Here is a 21,653-nt window from a genome sequence, read left to right on the forward strand (position 1 = left end):
TCCTCTCTGTAAAAAAAATCAATAAAATATATTTTTAAAAAAAGAGCCATTCTGCAGGTGGGTCCCTTCCCCGCCAGGCCAGACAGCAAAGACACCTATCCCCGCCCTCAGGTGCACTGGGCACTCCTGGGACCTTGGCCCAGCCAGCTGCTGCTGGACCGCGGGGCGGAGCCTGTTGACCCCCCGCTGGCGGGAGGTGCGCGGTATTTTTCACCAGGTGAGGCGGGGGCGGGGTCGGGGGCGGGGCCAGGGCGAGACCCCGGGCTCCGATTGGCCCGCGCGGAGCCTGTCTCCATGTGCCGCGCCGCGGAGGTACAACATTGAAGCCGGGGGCGGGGCGGCGGCGGAGGGAGAGGCCGCGGCGGCTGCGGGGCGTGGGGGCGGCAGCGGCCGAGGCCGAGGCTTCGGCGGCGGAGGCTGCGGGGAAGGCGGCGGCACCCCGATCAGGGACAGCGCTCCGACGGGCTCTCCTCCAGGTCTCATGGAGGCGGCGGCGGGCGCGGGCTGCGGCTCCGGGCCGCCGCTGCTGCTGAGCGAGGGCGAGCAGCAGTGCTACTCCGAGCTGTTCGCGCGCTGCACCGGCGCGGCAAGTGGGGGCCCCGGGTCCGGGCCCCCCGAGGCCGCCAGGGCCGCCCCCGGCGCGGCCACCGCAGCCGCGGGGCCCGTGGCCGACCTGTTTCGGGCGTCGCAGCTCCCCGCCGAGACCCTGCACCAGGTAGGTCCCCGTGTCCCTGCGGCCCAGGGGATCATTTGTGTAGGGACAAGGGGTGGGGCAACAGGGCTGCTCACGGGGACCCGGAGGCCTCGGGCAGGTGGCGAGGCAGGGGCTTCGCAGCTGGGATCGGAGACGAAGCCCTTGTTCCCGGGGGACACCAGCTTCCTCTGCAGCATGCCGTGCTGGGTGCGCTCAGCGTCCTCCTCCCTGAGCCGGACGGTGCTCCCTCCCATCCTCCAGCCATTTCTGGGGCTGTGAAGCCACCCAGACCTAAAGTTTGCCCTGTTCTGGAAGCAGTGTTTTTTGTTTTTTTTTTTGGCTGGTGTCTGCTTTAACCTCTGCTCCGGGCTCCTGCCCTTCCCTCTCCTAGGTGGGTGGGAAAGGGGTGGGCGCTTGGGGTGCCTTGCTGGGATTTGAACTTGAAGAATGTGTGATGGGTATGTCTCTAGGGCCGGGGGCCCAAGGCTAAACGTTGCCTCTCTCTACGTATATATCTACCCTATCTATTGCCTACTAACATATTTCTGAAAATTGGTATGAAACTGGAAAGGCATAGTGACAAGTTGCAGAGCGTGGACAAGGGCTGTAAGAAGACATCTGTCAGGACAGAGCAAGCTTCCAATTTAGGGCTAGAGGTGGACGCCGAGGTCCACTGTGGGGGACAGCTGTATCGCCCATGTCATCATCGCCTGGACTTGGGAATAGAATTGGAAAGTGACATGTGTCACAGCTACCTCTTTTGGCTGCTTCCAACCTGGGAGATGAGGAGGGGATGATCCACAGCAGATGCTGTTTTTGTTTTGTGCTCTCCTTGGAGCTTGGACAGAGACAACTTGATAAGCACATTGTCTTTTGATGTTCCCGGCACGAAATGGTCCTGAGAGACTTCCTATCAGGTCCAAAACATGAAATGAAGCTTTTGCTACAAGCAATAGCCAGCATGAGGTTAGTATCCATGGAATATTTAGAGTGGGGAGTGATACTTTAAAATCTAATTCCAGAGGTGCACCGAGGGTTTTATGGCTCACTTGCAATATCATTGTTTATATATATATATATATATATATATATATATATATATATATATATATATATATATATATATTTTAATACCGCCCGAGCATGATTATACCTGTATGTGAGCGGAACTTTAGCCATGCTGTAATCTTTCACCTTTTAGCATTCAGGATTTTGGAAAATATAATTAGTATTCACAGAATTGAGCGTGGCTGATTGTCCCTTAAGAAGTCCTTGAAAATGGTGATTGAGCCGGGACAGGTTTGGCTCAATGGATAGAGCGTCGGCTTGGGGACTAAAGGGCCCCGGGTTCAATTCTGGTCAAGGGCATGTACCTTGGTTGCGGGCAAATCCCCAGTAGGGGGTGTGCAAGAGGCAGCTGATCAATGACTCTCTCTCATTGATGTTTCTAACTCTATCTCTCTCCCTTCCTCTCTGTACAAAAATCAATAAAACATCTTAAAAAAAGAAAAGAAAATGGTGATGGAAGGAGACTTGACTGGGGCTGGTAAACACAACACAATATACAGATGATGTATTGTAGAAATGTATCCCTGAACCTGTATCATTTTATTAACCAAGGCCACCCAATACATTTGAAAAATTCCTTGATATGTAGATAGCTCTGCCACTGCTGTGGAGCAGTTGAGTTGGACCAGGTAGAGGAAAAGTCGGTGCCTTCAAACACAAACCGTGCTGAAACCACTCAGTGGATAGAGCGTCAGCCCCAGGTTCGATTCCGGTCAAGGGCATGTACCTTGGTTGTGGGCACATCCCCAGTGGGGGTGTGCAGGAGGCAGCTGATCGATGTTTCTCTCTCATTGATGTTTCTAACTCTCTATCCCTCTCCCTTCCTCTCTGTAAAAAATCAATAAAATATATTAAACAACAACAACAACACCCCCCGCAAACGTGGTTATTACATCAGGCCCTCAGAATACTCCCAAGCATAATCAATTGATTAAATGCTGTCACTCCTTCTCCACTCAAAGAGGAATACGTGACAGACTGCACAGCAAGGGACAGCTGGGCACCTATGAAGGCTTATGCTGTTGTTAGTGATGCAGGGAGTGTGAGAAGGGGTGTATATTAAATCTGAGTATGTTGGTTGACTGCTCCTTGGGAGTTGGGGAGAGGGCTTTCTCGGTGTTAGAACCCATGCTCCGGTGAGGTATAGGTAATTTAAGAACCCAAGGCACAGTGCCTTTGCATGAATGAGATTCTATTCTTGATGCTCTGTGGAAATCTGCTTGCAAAAAGACTGGCAAAAGGGGACCATCAGATTGCTTGTAGTACATCTCAGGGTTTTAAGCTCCCCCTTTCAGCCAGCAAAACAAAATGCACCCTTTTCTATTAACCGAACACAATCTGAACACTCCAGTATTCCTTTTAAAAAATACGTTTTTATTGATTTTCAGAGAATGGAAGGGAGAGGGAGAGAGAGGCAGATCAATGATGAGAGAGAATCATCGATCAGCTGCCTCCTGCATGCCTGCACTGTGGATGGAGCTGGAAATCCACGCAAGTGCTCTGACCAAGGGAATGGAATCATGACCTCTTGGTTCATAGGTCAATGCTCAACCAGCTGGGCTCCAATATTGTTTTTACAGGTGAAAATGAACAGGAGAGGCATCCTAGACAGGGAAATGTAATTGGAAGAGATTAAAACACAGCCAGCAGCCAACAGCCACTTAGTTTTTACCAACTACTTTGGTGTTGTGTGGTGATATGTGTCTGAATATGTATATGTATATGTGCACACACATTCTTCATTCACCTTGAGTTGCACCACACTATAGGTATATTAGTTTTTCTTTCTTAGTTTCTTTCTCTTTCTCCCTCTTTCTTTCCCTCCCTCCCTCCCTCCCTTCCTCCCTCCCTCTTTCTTTCTTTCTTTCTTTCTTTCTTTCTTTCTTTCTTTCTTCCTTCCTTCCTTCCTTCCTTCCTTCCTTCCTTCCTTCCTTCCTTCCTTCCTTCCTTCCTTCCTTCCTTTCTTTCTTTCTTTCTTTCTTTCTTTCTTTCTTTCTTTCTTTCTTTCTTTCTTTCTTTCATTTTTCAATATGTTTTTATCAATTTCAGATAAAATGTAGGAAGTGGGAGAGAGGGATAGAAACATCCATGCCAAGAGAAAAATCACTGATCAGTTGCCTGCTGCATGCCCTCTACTGGGGATGGAGCCCCAAACTGGGACTCGAATCCTGACCTCCTGGTTCATGGGTCAGTGCTCAACCACTTAGCCACACTGGCTAGGCAACATTAGCCATTCTTTAAAATATTTAGATGTAAGTTCAGGATTAAGTGGCCCAACAGGTATAACTGCTCAAATCATGAAAGCACTAGCTAGCTCAGATAGTTTCTATAGTAACAGTCAGATGTTCTCCTTAATAAGCATACAATTAAGATTACCGTAATGTTTCAGGAAGAGTGAAAATCTTATCTGGATTAAGTGTTCTATAAAAATACTTCATTTTAGTTCTTACCATTGCAACAGCATGGATGGAACTGGAGAGCATTATGCTAAGTGAAATAAGCCAGTCAGAGAAAGAGAAATATCACATGATCTCACTCATTTATAGAATATAATGAACAACATAAAATGGATGAACAAAGATAGATCCAGAGACAGAGAAACATCGATCAGACCATTAAACTTCAGAGTGAAATAGGGGAGAGTGGGTGTAAGGGTGAGATATCAACCAAAGGACTTGTATGCATGCATATAAGCCTAACGAATGGACACAGACAACGGGGGTGGGTGGAGGGTGAGGGCATGAGTGGAGGGGTTAGTGGGAATAATGGGGGAATAAGGACACATATGTAACACCTTAATCAATAAAGAAATTAAAAAATAAAAAATAGAAAAAGACTTAATTTTGTCTTCTCCTTTGAATAAAACAAACCACTACACCTGCTACTTTGTTATGAAAGTGAATTATTTTAGGAATATTTTTCAGTTGAAATATATAATATTTACTATATATATATATTTTTTAATAGACTTTATTTATTCAGAGCAGTTTTGGGTTCACAGCAAAACTGAGGGGAAGATACAGAGTTCCCATATACCCCTTGCCCCCACACCTGCACAGCTATTCCCATAATCAATATGCCCCACCAGAGTGGTACATTTGTTACAATTGATGAACCTACATTAGCACATCATAATCACCCAGAGTTCATAGTTTACATTATGATTCACTCTTGGTGATGTGCAATCTATGGGTTTGGGCAAATGTATAATGACACGTATCCATCATTATAATAGCATACAGAGTATTTTCACTGCCCTAAAATCCTGTATGCTCCATCTCTGTGCTTCATCTCTTCCTCATACCCCCACCCCTTGGCCAGGGCTCATTGTTCTTTTAGTTTGCAATTCCCTAATGACATATGATTTTGAGTATCTTGTCATGTGCTTATGTGCCACCTTGAACTATTTTAATGCATCAAAATAGCCTATTTTAAAAGGCCCGTTGGACCCTTTATAGAGTATTTATGCTCATGTGCTGCTTTATTTTAAAAGCAGGATTTCAGTGTTAGCTAGAAAAATGGTAGAATGAAACACAAGTTAAAAAAGGAGAATATCAGTGTCTGAGAAACAAGCAAATGTTTTTTGTTTAACACTTAAAGGCAAAGAGCTAGACATGTTTGAGTGATGGGTTTCCCAGGTTGTGAAGTATCTCATTGGTATTCAATGGCTAGTATTTTACTAGAAGACACAGGGTGTGTGGGAATCAGGATTAGGTTTGAAGACTATCTGAGTCATTTGAATTCCTATTGTGCATCAGATAGACACTGTTCTAGCTCCTATTGTTATAGTAATGAATCAAATACAAATCCCTGTCCTCATGGAGCTTACATTCCAATGCCAATGTTTTTATTTTTCAGTTTGAGTAAGAAAATATTTGACATATGGCTTCTAGAAAAAAATGTTTACCTCAAACTGGCAACTTTTGTGTATGGCATAACGAATTAATAGACTATAGATTCCTTTATATTTAGCTCTTAGGATGGTATCTTAGTCTCTGGGGATGCTGTGCATATATCAAGCAGTCAATTATTTTTATGATAGTTAACATTTTTGTTTTGTTTTGAAATAATGCTTTTATTTTTCATTGAGGTATAATTGACATATATATAGCATTATGTTAATTTCAGGTATACAGCATAATGATTTTATATTTGTTAATATTGTGAAATGATTACCATAAAAAGTCTAGTTAACATCCATCACCACACACTTAAAATTTTTTTCTCATGATGAGCTTATTTGATTTACCCTCTTAGCAACTTTCAGCTATACAATACACTATTATTAACTACTAGAGGCCCGGTGCACGAGATTTGTGCACTGAGGGAGAGGTCCCTCGCAGGACCCCTCAGGGTATGTTTGTTGAGCCCACAACCCAGGCATGTGCCCTTGATTGGAATCAAACATGGGACCCTTCAGTCCACAGGCCAACGCTCTATCCACTGAGCCAAACTGGCTAGGGCTATGTCTTTTTTTTTTAAAATATATTTTATTGATTTTTTTACAGAGAGGAAGGGAGACAGATAGAAAGTTAGAAACATTGATGAAAGAGAAACATCGACCAACTGCCTCCTGCACACCCCCAACCGGGGATGTGCCTGAAACCAAGGTACATGCCCTTGACCGGAATCGAACCAGGGACCTTTTTGTCCGCAGGCCGATGCTCTATCCAATGAGCCAAACTGGTTTTGGCTATGGCTATGTCCTTTTTTTTTAATTTTTTTAATTTTTTTTTTTTTAAAGAAAATCTATGATGAGAGAGAGAGAGAGAGAGAGAGAGAGAGAGAGAGAGAGAGAGAGAGAGAGAGAGAGAGATCTGTTGTTCCTTATTGGTTGTTTCTTGTATATGCCCTGACTAGAGATCAAACCCACAACCTTGGTGTATCGTAATGACACTCTAACCAACTGAGCTACCTGGCCAGGGCCTTATGTTTCCTTTAAAAAAAACCTTCATTAACCACTCTTACAATGACTCATAATTATGGTGTTGTAGAGACCTTTATGCCTAAGGGAAGTAGGTGTCATTTTTCCTTATATAGAATGTCATATGACCAGGGGACTGTTCTAAACATGTACAAATATTAAAAATGCCTCCGTAGATACCAGATTACACACTGATATTCTTGAGAGTGTTAGAGGGTCTTTATTAGGCTTTCATAGTCTTTTTTTATCATCCTTTTTAAAAATGGAAATTTTCAAACAAATAAGTAGATGGAAAAGTTTATTAAACTCCTCTGCACTTGTCACCCAGGCTGAACAACCATCAATACATGATCAATTCCATTCCATCTGCATTCCCACCTTTGTTCCCTTCCCCTTATATTATCCTGAAGAAAATCTCAGACATCATATGATTTATAGGTTTTATATTTAAGGAATAAATCTGGGGTTGGTTAGAGGAGATGAGACATTCAGGTATTTAATATGGGCAGGAAAGTAAGTCTGGTCTATGGTCAAATAGTAAGACTGGTTGATGGTTCTACACAATCAAGCCATTGGCAGACTTTAAGATAACAATGTTTGAGAACTGATTTAGAATAATTGGGGAAACCAACAGGGACTTGGAAAAAGTAACAAGGTGAAGACTAGAAATATAAGATGGATTTAAACATTGTCCTAGTTTCACACATATAGCTAGGGACTGCCCTACTTTAAGAGTATAGAAATTTGATTTTGAGGAAATTTTGAGTTGTTTCACTAGTTATTGGTAACTTTTTGAAAAATACAGTTTTAATGATTTCAGAGAGGAAGGGAGAGGGAGAGATGCCCAGCTGGCGTGACTCAGTGATTGAGTGTCAACCTATGAACCAGAAGGTCACAATTCGATTCCCAATTAGGGCATATTCTGGGGTTGTGGGCTTGATTCCCAGTGTGGAGCATGCAGGAGACAGCTGATCAATGATTCTCTCTCATCATTGATGTTTCTTTTAAAAAAATATTTTTATTGATTTCAGAGAATAAGGGAGAGAGAGATAGAAACAATGATGAGAGAGAATCACTGATTGGCTGCCTTCTGCACACTCAACACTATGGATTGAGCCCACAATCCGTAGTGTGGGCTCTGGATTGGGAATCGAACTGTGACCTCCTGGTTTATATGTTGATGTTCAACCACTGAGCAACATTGGCTGGGCATTACTGGTAAGTTTTTAAAGAAGGTTTGGGTCCTTTCCAGATTTTTTGAAACTTTCTGTTTTCTAAAGGCAAGCATTTAGTATTTTGTATTATATAATTCTGTTCTTTCTTTCTTTCTTTCTTTTTTTTTACATGTCTATGTGTGGGCAACTGTCTTAGTCTGTTTGGGCTGCTATAACAATTGCTACAGATTGGTTGCTTATAGATAACAGATATTTATTGCTCATAGTTATGAGTTGGAAGTCCAAGATCTGCATATTTGGGGTCTGGGAAGGACCCTTTCTGGTTCATAGCTGGTGCCTTCTTGTCCTGTCATCACATAGTGGAAAGGGCTAAAGAGCCTTTTGGTTTCTTAGTATAAGGGCACTAATCCCATTCATGAGGACTCCACCCTCCTTGCCTAAGCATTTCCCAAAGGCCCCATTTTCTTATACTATCACGTCAAGCATTAGGATTTCAACATATGAGTTTTGGGGGGGACAAATGTTCAGACATAGCAGCAACCAACTAACCTGGGTTGCTCCAGACAGATGTTTCCTAGGATGTGGAGATTTCAGTTTTCAAACCAGGACAATCCTAGGCAAACTAGGTTGGTCGTCCCTCTTCTCCCACATTGGTTCCTCAATTAGTTACCTATTACTTTATAATGAATTTCCATTAATTTAAACTGCAGCTTAAAACAATGCATTTCTTATCTCATTATTTCTGTGGGTCAGGAGTTCTGACATGGCTTAACTGGGTCTTCAATTCAGAGTTTTACAAGGTCAAAATCAAGGTGTTGGCTGAACGGCATTCCTTTCTGGAGCTTGGAGACCTCTCCCAAGCTCATGTGGTTGTTAGTACAGTTCAGTTCCTTGTGATTTTAGGACTAAAGCCCTCAGCTCCTAGAGGCCACGCCGCAGTTCCTTGTCACATGGCCCTCTCCACAGGCAGTTCATAACATGCCTGTTTGTTCCTCTGAGGTCAGTAGGAGATTCTCTCCAGTTGACTTAGATGAGTGACATCCTATCACCTTTGCCATAGTCCCTGGGTTAGAAGGAAGTCACAGGTTCTGTCTGCACTCAGCAGGGGAGAGGATTCTACAAAAGCACAGACACCAGGAAGTGAGAATTATTCGGGGTGAGAGGCACCTTAGCGTCTTTCCACCACACTTGCCTTGCAGAGTTTTCTGAAGCAGAAAATTATTCTGATTAGTTTTTTTTTTTTGCGGCCAGAATATGCATATACAGCTTCATCACTCATTTTCCAATTTCTTTATCTTTCTAAAAACACTTGCATACATAATTCAATTTTCTTATGCCAAGTAGAACTGGCAAATATCTATCTTCTAAGTTATTATTTCCAATTTTAGCCGTTTGTTTTTCCTCTCAACTAGGAGGAGGCAGGAAAAAAGTGCAAAAGCAGATGTGAATGCCTTCCATGCCCACTCCAGCACAGAATACTCAAAAGCAGGGTCCAGGTCAGGGGCTGTGAATGTAGATGTGGGAAAAATACATCTTTATACTGACCCTGACTGAAATCGAGCATTTCTTTCTATTATGTGTGTACCCAACAAACCACAGAAGGATTAGCAGTACCTTTGACCTTATCACTTGTAGAAATAGCATACGTATTTGAAAAATCATATTACAATTGTTTCAAATAATTCAATGACAATTTGCAATAGTTTAGACACTTTGGCTGATCTTACTCATTGTGTTAATAAAGAAACAATTGTGTTACTACCAGAAACTTAAAAAAAATATTTTATTGATTTTTTACAGAGAGGAAGAGAGAGGGATAGGGAATTAGAAACATCGATGAGAAACATCGATTAGCTGCCTCTTGCACACCCCCTTCTGGGGATGTGCCCGCAACCAAGGTACATGCCCTTGACTGGAATCGAACCAGGGACCCTTCACTCCACAGGCTGATGCTCTATCCACTGAGCCAAACCGGTTTCGGCCAGAAACTTGTTTTTTTATTTTATTTTATTTTATATTTTGATAGACGCATTTCAATATATTTTGTTTATACTAGTAATCCTATGTGGGATAAGGACACATATGTAATACCTTAATCAATAAAGAAATTAAAAATGTATTTTAAATGTTTAATTCTATGCATTTAAAAACATTCTGAGAGGAGGTACATGTAGACTGCCAGAGGGGGCCACAGCACAAAAATGGTTAAGAAGTCCTGCTCTGAGGTGTCAGGACTAGAAATTCCAGTTTTCAGAGTTCATTATTTCCAAAGTCAGAATGGCAGAATGGCAGAACTGGCCAGCCCAGGTCCCTCCCTGTCTAGTCTGTCTTACAATGGGAAAGGAAGCCCACAGTGAATGAATGCTCTGCTTCCTCTAGGATCTTACACTGCAGTCTCTGCAGACCCTGTAGTCCTGGCCTTGAGCTCTCTGTGCTCTTGACCTTTCTATCTGGCCCTCTCAGCTCTGCCTCACTCCAGAGCAGGTGCCAGCTGGCTGTTGGGCCTCTTTTATTTACCACTATTATTTCTACTTTCAACACTGTCTAGACCACATGTGTCAAACACAAGGCCCGCGGGCCAAATCCGTCCCGCCAGGCCTTGCAATGTGGCCCGCACCGCGCTGTCATCACTGCACTCCGCTGCGTTTCCATCACAATGACAGTTTATGACTGTTCAGTAAACCATTCGGCCCGCGATTTAGGCTGGATTTTAGATTTTGGCCCCTTCTCTGATTGAGTTCGACACCCCTAGTCTAGACCATAGCTTGAAGGAAGAAGTGATTTTTAAGTGACTAGAGAAACCTAGCTATCTTTAGAATTAATTCATGACCAGGAGAGGCTATTGACATTAGGCTAGTAGTAAATGTTTGTTTTGACTTAATTCATTTCTAACACTTTGCTATTGGTTTACAGAAAAACATCTTTGTTCAGCCTCCTGGGGGTAATTAAGTGATTCACCTGTGTTAATTTCCTGAGTAATTGAAGTATACCCATAAATGCCAGCAATTACAAATTGTTTCTTTTTTAAAGCAGGCTTTCTTAAATGTGCAATGTTTGCCCCATGCCTGCAAAAGAACACATTTAATATAATAATCTCTTTGTTTCTCCCTTAGCTCAGGGTCAGCCTTGTGAAAAACATGATTATATGTGAACAGCTTTTTGCCCCTGGAGATGTTTGGTGTGCTTGCTTTTTTAGTTTTTCTTTTTCTTTAGGATCTCTTTCAAATTTAAAATGTTTCAACTCCTTTCCTTTGCGTACCTTCATAGTCCTCCTACTGAGAGGTGGCAATGGAAGTAAAGCAGATGCACTTTAGCATGTGGAAGTTTTAGATTCTGTTAATTTATTCATTGTTCTAGGTCAAGGTTTCTCTATCTCAGCACCATGGACACTTTGGTCTGGGTCAGGATGTCTAGCAGCACCCCTAATCTCTACCCACTAGATGCCAGTGTCTGTCCCTCCCCTAGATGCTAAAACAAAAAAAAAATGTTTTCAGACATTGCTAAGTGTTCCCTGCAGCAAAAATGTACTCTGGTTGTAGCTATATGATGAAAACCTTTATAGTAGCAGCTACCATTTATTTACTGATTGCCATGCACTTGGCCTGGTCCTATAACTTGGCACAAGTTTATTTTATTTAATTCTCTCAACCAAACTACTAGAGGTATTGTTGTCTGCAATTTGAAGAAAACAAAGTGGAGGCGCAGAAGTTCAGTAACTTCACCAAGGTCACAGAGATAACTGACTTCTGGCAAGACCTTGCATAATTATTTGGGTTGAAATTCAGTCTTTGTTGAAGGGACAAACTAAAAATGAAAGGGAAGCATGGGGTCAAAGTTGACAAAATTTTGAAGCCAAGTAAGCTATCAGAAATTCAGGACCCCAAAGCGGGGGATGGGTCACATTTGTAATGCTATCAACAATAAAAGTATATATATATATATAAAATAAATTCAGGGCCCTGCAGGAAATAGCAAGCTCAGCTCGTTTTACTAAAAGCAGGGGCATTGAGACATGGAAACTAGCAAAAGCAGGAAGCCAGTGCCTTCTGTAGATCTGAGGTGATCAGGGTAAGGGATATTGGTGGCTCCCAAATAGACACAGTAGTATAGAAGAAAGCAGCCATTGCCAGAGCTGTGTCCAGGGAGGGAATGGTGGGGGACAGATAACCCACTCTCCTGCCATCTGATGTGATGAAGTGCCTCTCACTGTCTTCACCCAAGTGGAAGTCAGGGGCAGGGGAGACTGGGCGTTGAAGCTTATAGAGGCCAGCCTCATGGGCAGAGGGGTTAAAGAAGGGTTGGGAGTGCCTCGGGAACACATAGAGGGAAAGCCAGCACAGGCTACAACCTGGACTGGGAACCACTGCGTTGAATCCTACAGAAAATGGGGCATGGCTTGTGTGGGGGGAGAGGGAAGTCCATTTTTGCCAAGCAAGGTCTGGGTGTAGGACCTCTAGGAGGCACTGGAGAGGGCTGGACAGGAGCAACTGGCCCATCTGAGCTGCTTTTTGCACTTATCTAGGGAAACCTTGAGGACTGTGGGGTTGTCTGTCTGCATTTGGATATTGAGTGTCTGTGCTTTTTGATCAGAGTGGGGCAATGAGTTGCAATGCTTGTTTTTGTTCAGAGCATTGGAGATTCTGCCAGGAGTAAGCTGCACACGGTAGAAAGGTCGCATTAGGATCAGAGATGAATTAGTTCAGGGGAGTAGAAAGCATATCCTATATAATAAAAGGCTAACCACCAGTTGCTATGACATGCACTGATCACCAGGGGGCAGATGCTTAATCCAGGAGCTGTCCCCTGGTGGTCAGTGTGCTCACACAGGGGGAGCACCCCTTGGCCAGAAGTGAAGATCACGGCTGGCAAGCACAATGGCGATGGCGGAAGCCACTCTTGCCTCCATGGCAGTGCTAAGGCTGTCTGGACTATTGGCTTAGGCCCGCTCCCAACAATCCCCTGAAAGCATCTGCCCCCTGGTGGTCAGTGCATGTCATAGCAACTGGTGGTTAACATATAGGGGTATGGCTTTGCATTAGTTTGGCTTTTTTCTTTTCCTGAAGGATAGCATTCCTGTATGTATATGTGTATCCATGTAGGATTTCTTTGTATGTACATTGCTCAGACTCTCTAAGGTAGGGGTGTCGAACTCAATCAGAGAAGGGGCCAAAATCTAAAATCCAGCCTAAATCGCGGGCCGAATGGTTTACTGAACAGTCATAAACTGTCATTGTGATGGAAACGCAGCGGAGTGCAGTGATGACAGCGCGGTGCGGGCCACATTGCAAGGCCTGGCGGGACGGATTTGGCCCGTGGGCCTTGTGTTTGACACATGTGCTCTAAGGCCTATTGAACTAACTGAGGCCTTACATTTTTTAAGAATTATCCTCGTATACTGTAAAGTAAAGACAAATGCAAAGATACAGCTTTGTTATCTTCTGCATTCTTCATGGGCTAATATATGTTCTGGAAAACTTGTTGCCATGGCAATGGGATATTATCTATCTCTGTAGGGTACTACATAAAAATAGCCCTTTGTGTTAGAGGCTGATGTTGGTGACAGGTGGTTGGGTGAATGTATAGGAGGGTGCTTTGTCAGCATTCCATTGTTTAAAGTTGAGAAATCAAAATGAGTATTGATTTTTTTCTCAAAATGTAATTAAAAAATTTTAAACAATATTTATTGTTGACAGTATTACAGATGTCCCCATTTTATCCTCCATTGAACCTCTCTACCCCCTCCCACCTCCTCTGAACTATTGTTTGTCCATGGGCTATGCATATATGCATATAAGTTCTTTGGTTAATCTCTTCCCACTTGCTCCTTCCCTCTAAAATATGTCAGTCTGTTGTATGTTTTGATGTCTCTGGATCTGTCCCCTCCCCCATCAGTTTTCAAAATCTAATTTTATCTGGAATAGGCAGGTAGTGGTACTCTATATAATTGAGAATTATAACCTTCCTTTGAAGGTCTAGTAAATATGATTGGAGCCACCTCTTATGATGATAAGTAAGTGGCTCTTCCTGGTGGTGCTACAGGGTGTGCAATACAAGATTGGGTGGGGGGACAGGTATAATTCTCTTAATTCTTTAAAACATTTTTTTTTATTGATTTCAGAGAGAAAGGGAGGGAGAGATAGATCTATCAATGATGAGAGAGAATCATTGATTGGCTGTGCCCTGCACATCCCACACCAGGGATCAAGCCAGCAACCTGGGCATGTGCCTTGACTGGGAATTGAACTGTGACCTTCTAGTTCATAGCTCGATGCTCAACCACTGAGCCATGCTGGCAGGGCTAATTCTCTAATTCTTGAACAAATGTTTCTGCCTAAGTGCTTTGAACTTTAAACCAAGAAGTAATAAGTGGTTAGGTGGAATAGAGGAGCTCTGAGCTGTTATCAAATATTAACTTGTTGAAAGTCAGCTCCCCCGCTGGTTTTAGCGTTGGCCTCACATGTAGCCAAAGGACGGAATCTTGACCCTAATATTAATTTTTCCTTTGAAAAATCCTTTGGGCAATTTCTTAGAACAGTAACTTAAACGTTTTGTCATGCTCTTATTTTTCTTCTAGCAATTTGTCTTACATATAAATAGTAGCATCCTGGTGCTGAAATAAAATTCACTCTGGTTGTAAGAATTTTAGAAAAGTGTCATGAGAAAATACCATGTATGGCTGGGCATTTTAGACCTGAAAGTCTGATATACATTGCACTACTACTTATTTTACTCTTTATGTATATATGAATGATAAGTGAAATATCTAGGTCTAAAATGGCCGCTTTAATAAGTCTAAGATAAATGCTATGTGGTAAAGTATTTTGTCATATCTTACTTAGGAATGCTTTGTTAGTGCTACCTAAAATAATGGTGTCTTAGGTTTGAAATGCTTTTATTCTCCTGCTTCTAGCTGTGTTTACACCTCACTGGGTCCTTTGCCAGAGTCTGTTGTATTAATTGACTTCTTGGTTTCCATTTCCTGCAGTCACTATATGTTCATCTGTTTTCTTTTTTTTATTAATTTTTTATTGGAGAGTTCATTGTTTGCTTCTTGTATGTGCCCTGACTGGGAATCAGACCCACAACCTTGGCCTATAGTGACAGTGCTCTAACCGACTGAGCTACTCTGCCAGGGCTCCTTCTGTTTTCTTACCACCATAATTTTGTTCTTTCTTGAGAAATTTCTTTTTCTTGTAGGTTTAAGCTTTTAAAAATCCCTGCATTTTTGTTCTACTGGAGTCTTGAGTGGGAGTAGAGGTTACCATGTATGTGCAAACTAGTAAGAATGTTCAATCAGTCAAGAAACGAGCTTACAGAAAACAAATTTATTTTTTATATTTTTACTGATTTCAGAGAGGGAGAGGGAGAGACAGAAACATCAATGATGAGAGAGAATCATTCATCAGCTGCCTCCTGTATGACCCCCACTGGGGATCAATCTCACAACCCAGGCATGTGCCCTGACTGGCAATCAAATCTTGACTTCCTGGTTCATAAGTCCATGCTCAACCACTGAGCCAAGCTGGCTCGGCCAGAAAATGACTTTTAGAAGAGTTGAAAAAATAGTACAGAGAATTCTCTTATATTACTCACCCTATTCCTTAATGTTAACATCTTACTTAACATAGCACAATGATCAAGAACAGGAAATTAGCACTGGTACAATATTATTAACTAAAGTATAGACCTTATTCAAATTTCATTAGTTTTTTCAACTGGTGATCTGTTTTTGTTCCAGAATACTATCTGGGATTTCATTTTGGGTTTAGTTATTTCTCCTTAGATTCACCTAGTCTGTACCAGTTTCTTAGTCTTGTCTTTCATGACACTTTTGAAGAGTATTGATCAGAATATCTTTCCTTTTGTAGTTAAAGTATCTTGGGGGAAATGTTCTGAGGATTATGAAAATAACCTATTTCTCCTCAGATTTTTGCCCATTGACTTTTATTGGTGGATCCGCATTCATTTTATTTCATATCACTTCCTGGAGTATTTGTGACAAATATTTGATTAAGTAAAATAGAGCTGTACCCTACAAGAAGCAAAGATCAATTACACTAAAGTTAATTGATATTGTTTAGTGTAATCATATTGTTTAGCGTAACACTAGCAGCTGTGTGCCCTAACTTTCAGGGGCATAATACAGTAGAAGCTTTTTTCCTTAGTGTGGGTATTTCTGGTTCTGTAGGTGGTTTTCTGTCATGTATGTGTCATAGTGATGGTTTGTTCCAGTTGTTCCAATCATTCTGTCATTTGGTTGCTAAGCTTTTATGTATATAGATGATAGTTAAAACTTACATATTTATTTGTTTAATTTTAGTATACACATAAAGTAGTTTCAGAATTGCTAACTCATACCTACATGATAAACACTTTCACTAACTAGATTATAGCATTTATGAACAATTCTTTTTTCTGTATAGTATCTAGTTAATATACTGTTATCTAGTGACTAGTTATAGTATCTAGTCAATATACTGTTTTCAGTAGTTTTCCATTGACATATTAAACTTGAAAAGTGTACACAAGCACATGTCATTGTTCAGATTCAGGAAATTTAATATTAATACAGTAGTCTTCAATCTGTATTTCAATTCCATCATTTGTCCCCAACCCAGGATCACATATTTAATTTATTTGTCATGGACCTCTAGTTCCCTTTTGGAACTATTTCCTGTAAGCCTTTTGCTGTCTTTCGTGACATTGACATTTCGAACAATGACATTTCATGACACTGTATGATAGAATGCACCAAATTTGGGTTGGCTGATGGCTTTCATGTTTATATTAAGATTTTGCATTTTTGTCTGGATACTGCATAAGTGATATGTCCTTAGGAAATGAATGTATCAGGAAGCACATGATGTCTCATTGCCCCTTATAGGTGATTTACATTTTGATCATTTGGTTAAAGAATTATCTAAGTCTAAAGTGTTTTTAGAGATGAAATGTCAGTGATAAATACCATTAAGCTTCATGTTTTTAGATGGAAAAGTTATTAAAAAGGTTTTCAAAACTGTTCAGATGAACATATATATATAACATAAAATATAAACTTTTAATTTTTCTTTCTTGAGTCATTTTCTACCACTGAAATGTTAATGCATGAGTTAGTCATTTATGACTGTTTTAGTTCCTCATGAAGTCATTTTTCCCTAATTTTTTTTATTGTTGTAGAATATACATAAAATTTATTATTTTTGTATCTACAAATCAGTGGCACTAAGTACATTTACAGTGTTATGCAACCATCACCACTATGAATTTCCAGGATTTTTTAATCATCCCAAACAGAAACTCTGTACCCACTAAATAATAATTCTCCATTCCCTCTTCCCTAGCTTCTGGTAACCTCATTTTATATGCAATCACAATATTGCAGAATAAACACCAGCTTCCTGTTATCTGGGATAAGGTCACTCAACTTTTTCTCCCATATTTGGACTATGATAAAATTATCATTTGCCATACACTACAGGACAATTGCTGTATTTTGGCATGAATTCCTATATAGTAACTCTAAATCCTGGTAAAGGAAGGAGTTTTATTCTGAAAGTTGGTGTATTTAGGAGGGGAGAAGGGCAAGGAAAAGTGAAATTATTCTTCTAGTGCAGTGGTCGGCAAACTGAGGCTCGTGAGCCACATGCAGCTGGTGAGCCACAGTTTGCCCCCCTGTTGACTAATGAGTTTGCCGACCACTGTTCTAGTGTAGCAGACCAGAGTTTAAGTTCCCTGTAATATTTTCTATCTTGGGTATCTAACCAATTGTATAGATCATCTACACTTTTGTATATGGCTTGAATGGGTATCGATACATGTAAATTGACATAAATTCTACTCACTGCAGTCTCTGTGTGTCCCTATTTCCTGGTCCATAAAGAACAATTGCAGTAATCATAAAGTAACAGAAGTAACTTCCCTCGAAAGAATATTTCAGGACAAAACGGTAAAAGACTGCAGAGTAGGAAGGGCTCCTTATTCTTAGTAACATTTCCCAGTGTTCTTCAAGGGCTCACCCACTCCCAATCATTCTTATACCTATAGCAGGAATATTTATTAGAACTAATTTGAATAGCACCGTAGAATACAGATAGCACAGCCACATGTCCCTGTTTGCTGGAGCTGAAGAAACAACTATAAGTTTAAAAATGCTCAAATAATAAAATTGCCTGGATGATCCACCTAATCCTTTGCTGTGTGGTGTTGGGTGTCTGTTTCATTTCCTTAATAAGTTTGACAAGGCCTAGAGATGCTTAGCAGATGCCTTGGTTCAGGTGGGATATCGCTGGAAGATACACTCTAGGAGTAACCTGCATCTTGCTCTTGAGAGATTAGTATATTGATAGAATGTATACCCATTGTACATGCCAAGCAATTTATAGGATTTCTCAGGGGAATCACATAGTTGGTGAAGATTCCTAGAGGCAAGAGGTCATTTATCTTACGAGTCAGCAATTACTTTAGGGTCCTATATTCTGCATTTGGGAGATCTTAATTTGAATGAAGTAACCTTTCCCCATTAGTGCCTCTAGGGGTTTAATGATTCTTATTGGGATGAGTTGGCTAGAAGTTAGGAGATCTATTTTTTGTAGTAACTGAGTTCTACCTGAGGGTTAAGGATAAGTGACTCTGAGGTCTGAGCCAGCTAGAAGGACACTTGTTCATTTTTCACTCTTGTCTGAAGAATGGTTAGGCCACCTCACTGTTGCTTCTCTGATGGTACCAAAGCTCATGCAAGAGATGACGACTGTTTTGATTCTCCATTGCTGTCTGCAAAAACCCACCCAGAACTGAGTGGCTTATAGGAACAATTCTCATATTTGTGTAGGTCAGGGATTTCAGAAGGCCTCAGCTGGGCACTTCATCTCTGCTCTAGATGGTGTTGGTTGAACATCTGGGCCTGGAAGTTCCACTTCCAAGGTGGCTTCTTCACTCATAGGAATAGCTCCTCAGTGTCCATGGCTAATCTCTCCATGTGGTGTCTCATCTTCTGAGGCTTCTCCACACAGCTCAGGCTTCTCACATCATGGTGGTCCCTGGTAGTTGTACTTCTTACAGGGTGGTGATGAAACGTTTGAAAACCTCTATTTTAATTTCAATTATTATTGGCGAATGTATTTGGCATTGGGATTGTGATATTTATCGTTTTATTTTGTCTTATTTATAACCCCGTGAGGGTAGAAATTGAAGAAGCAACACTTCATTTCCTCTGCTCTTTTGTGTGGATGATGGGTTGTTCAAATAGCAGGAAGTTCATTTTTTTGGCTTACTTGGATTACTGAGGACCATCCTTCAGAAATGGTTTCCTAACGTTCTCCTGGCCATCTGGCAAGAACACAGAAGACCTTTTGCTCCATAAAAATAAGCTGATAATAATAACAAATTGAAACATCTTGATAATAAATATATTTGCACAGCTTTCCTAATCCCAGGTTATTAAAACTCTGTCAGCCTTGGCTGGTATCCATGCTCTCTCTGTGCCCTTGTGTTTCTTTTCTTTTCTTTTTTTTTTTTTTTTTAAGCCACTCCTGCTGCGTGAACTTGAGTACTAGGAGGAGGAGCATTGCTGGGATGTGGAATGGGTGAGGGAAAGGCTTGGATTCAATTGCAGTAATCCTAAATTTTTGGTAGAAGAGGGGCATGACATCCTCACTCCCATTTCACACATAAGGAAGAAGAAGTATAAAAAGATAAAATGGCTTTTCTTACTGGCAGAATCTAATTCTCTACTCTTTTACCCTAGTACCTATTGATAACACAAAACAGATGTGCCTTGGACAAGAGAAAAATAAAAGAGCTGGGTCTTTTTATGATCCTGTATTTATTATTTGTAGCACTGGATCTTTAAAATGGGAGAAGCAATGTTGATTCTAACTAGAAATTGTGAGCCATTTAATAACATGTATAAAGGAAAGGCGAGAAACCAGGTGTCTCCCAGTTTCTAACACCTTATCTTTTATGGCATAAGTTAATAAATAGTAAGTTTTTAATGCAGTAAAAGGAAATTTCTGATAAGCTTTGCCTAACTTGATAGTGTCATTTATATTACAGACAAAAAGCTAAATTTACCAAGCCTTGCAAACACATCCTAGTCAGGGTTTTGAATGCCCATAAGCAGTTCCTTAGAATTATTTTGAATGCTCATATTATTGGTTGCCCCTTCCCCATACCATATATATATTCCCTAGCACCGCAAGATTCATTATAAGGTGTCAAATATGTGGGAGGATTTAAATGAATTCTCTTAAACGCTTCATGGGATAAGAAGATCCAATGGGAATTGAATGTTTTCAATTAGGCCGTTTCCATGGATACCATTAAGGGTGCCAAATTCATAGCCACAGGAGATTTTACTTGCTTCAATATTGATTAAGAAATCTGAGAACAATCACAAGAAGTGTAGGAGGTAGGCAGAGGGTAAATTCTGTGGATAATATAAATTTTGCTTTCTCTCCCATGGTAAAGGGCTAGTCCAGATAAAATTCCAGGGAGTCAGCCAAGTCTAACAACAGGATTCATGTCAAAAGCATGTCCAGAATAAAAGGGAACGTGGGTTATTTCTTTTATCCTAGGTATAGATGCTATTTATTTGTTTATATTAACTTTCTTATGTGCTAGGTACAAGGCATTGGCGTTCAAAACAAAACCCAAAAATCGCAACCCTTTGTATCTATGTCATTTATAAAGAAAATATTCTACATGGTGTCTGCAGATACCTGAAAACTTGCATTCCTCTGGGAAGGGTTCACATCGTAGGTTATTACTCATTTTTAAACATGATTCTTTACCTGGTTTCTCAGATCTCCATGGGATCTGTGGATAGAAACCAAGGTGACTCTAACCTTGGATGGAAAAAAAAAAGTACTTTATTTTGACTAACAATATTTAGCATTTTCATCAAATAATGAATGCAGGCAACTAATCACAGCACTATGAGCCCCCACCTGTGACTTTGTCATCAATAAATCAGTTTCATACTACATCACAGCTGTTGCAGATATTTTGAAATGTCCTTTATGCTAATCACTATTTCAAAATTTTGGCAGTTATTAGAGCTTCTGCTAGTTCTTGATACTTAATGCCATAATAAGTATTCATACAGGGTGAGGCAAAGTAGTCTTACAATTGTGAGTATGTGAAACAAAGTTTTCTTTTTTTTAAAATATATTTTATTGATTTTTTTTACAGAGAGGGAGAGGGACAGAGAGTTAGAAACTCAACGAGAGAGAAACATCGATGAGCTGCCTCCTGCACACCCCCTACTGGGGATGTACCCGCAGCCAAGGTACATGCCCTTAACCAGAATCAAACTTGGGACCCTTCAGTTCGCAGGCCGACGCTCTTTCCACTGAGCCAAAGCAGTCAGGGCAACACAGTTTATTCTTACTTTATTACTATTGTACTAGAGGCCTAGTGCATGAAATTCGTGCACTGGGGAGTTGGGAGTGTCCCTCAGCCCAGCCTTCACCCTCTCCAATCTGGGACCCCTCGAGGATGTCCGACTGGCCATTTAGGCCTGATCCCATAGGCAGTCGGACATCCCTTTCACAATCCGGGACTGCTCGCCTGCCTGCCAGCCTGATCACCCCCTGACCACTCCCCTGTCAGCCTGATCAACACCTAACTGCTCCCCCGCTGGCCAGATTGGCTCCAACTGTTCTCCCCTGCTGGCCTGGTTTTCCCCTAACCTCCCTCCCCTGCAGGCCTGGTCACACCTAACTGCCCTCTCCTGTCGGCCTGGGCCCCCCCCTCCCCCCACTGCCCTCTTCTGCAGGCCTGGTCGCCCACAACT

General features: G+C 41.4%; 1 protein-coding gene across 3 annotated transcripts in view; it reads left to right on the forward strand.

Annotated features, from left to right (window-relative positions):
- The first annotated feature begins 388 nt into the window (after window positions 1-388).
- Window positions 389-21,653, forward strand: part of REPS2 (RALBP1 associated Eps domain containing 2) — a 173,334-nt gene continuing 152,069 nt past the window's right edge. For all 3 annotated transcript variants that reach the window (XM_036439750.2, XM_036439751.2, XM_036439752.2), the window contains exon 1: window positions 389-715. In XM_036439750.2, the coding sequence (XP_036295643.1) occupies window positions 482-715 (234 nt within the window). In that variant the 5' untranslated portion in view covers window positions 389-481. The remainder of the gene's footprint in view (window positions 716-21,653) is intronic.

Source organism: Pipistrellus kuhlii, unplaced genomic scaffold, assembly GCF_014108245.1.
Source record: "Pipistrellus kuhlii isolate mPipKuh1 unplaced genomic scaffold, mPipKuh1.p scaffold_m20_p_16, whole genome shotgun sequence".
Classification (NCBI taxonomy): domain Eukaryota; kingdom Metazoa; phylum Chordata; class Mammalia; order Chiroptera; family Vespertilionidae; genus Pipistrellus; species Pipistrellus kuhlii.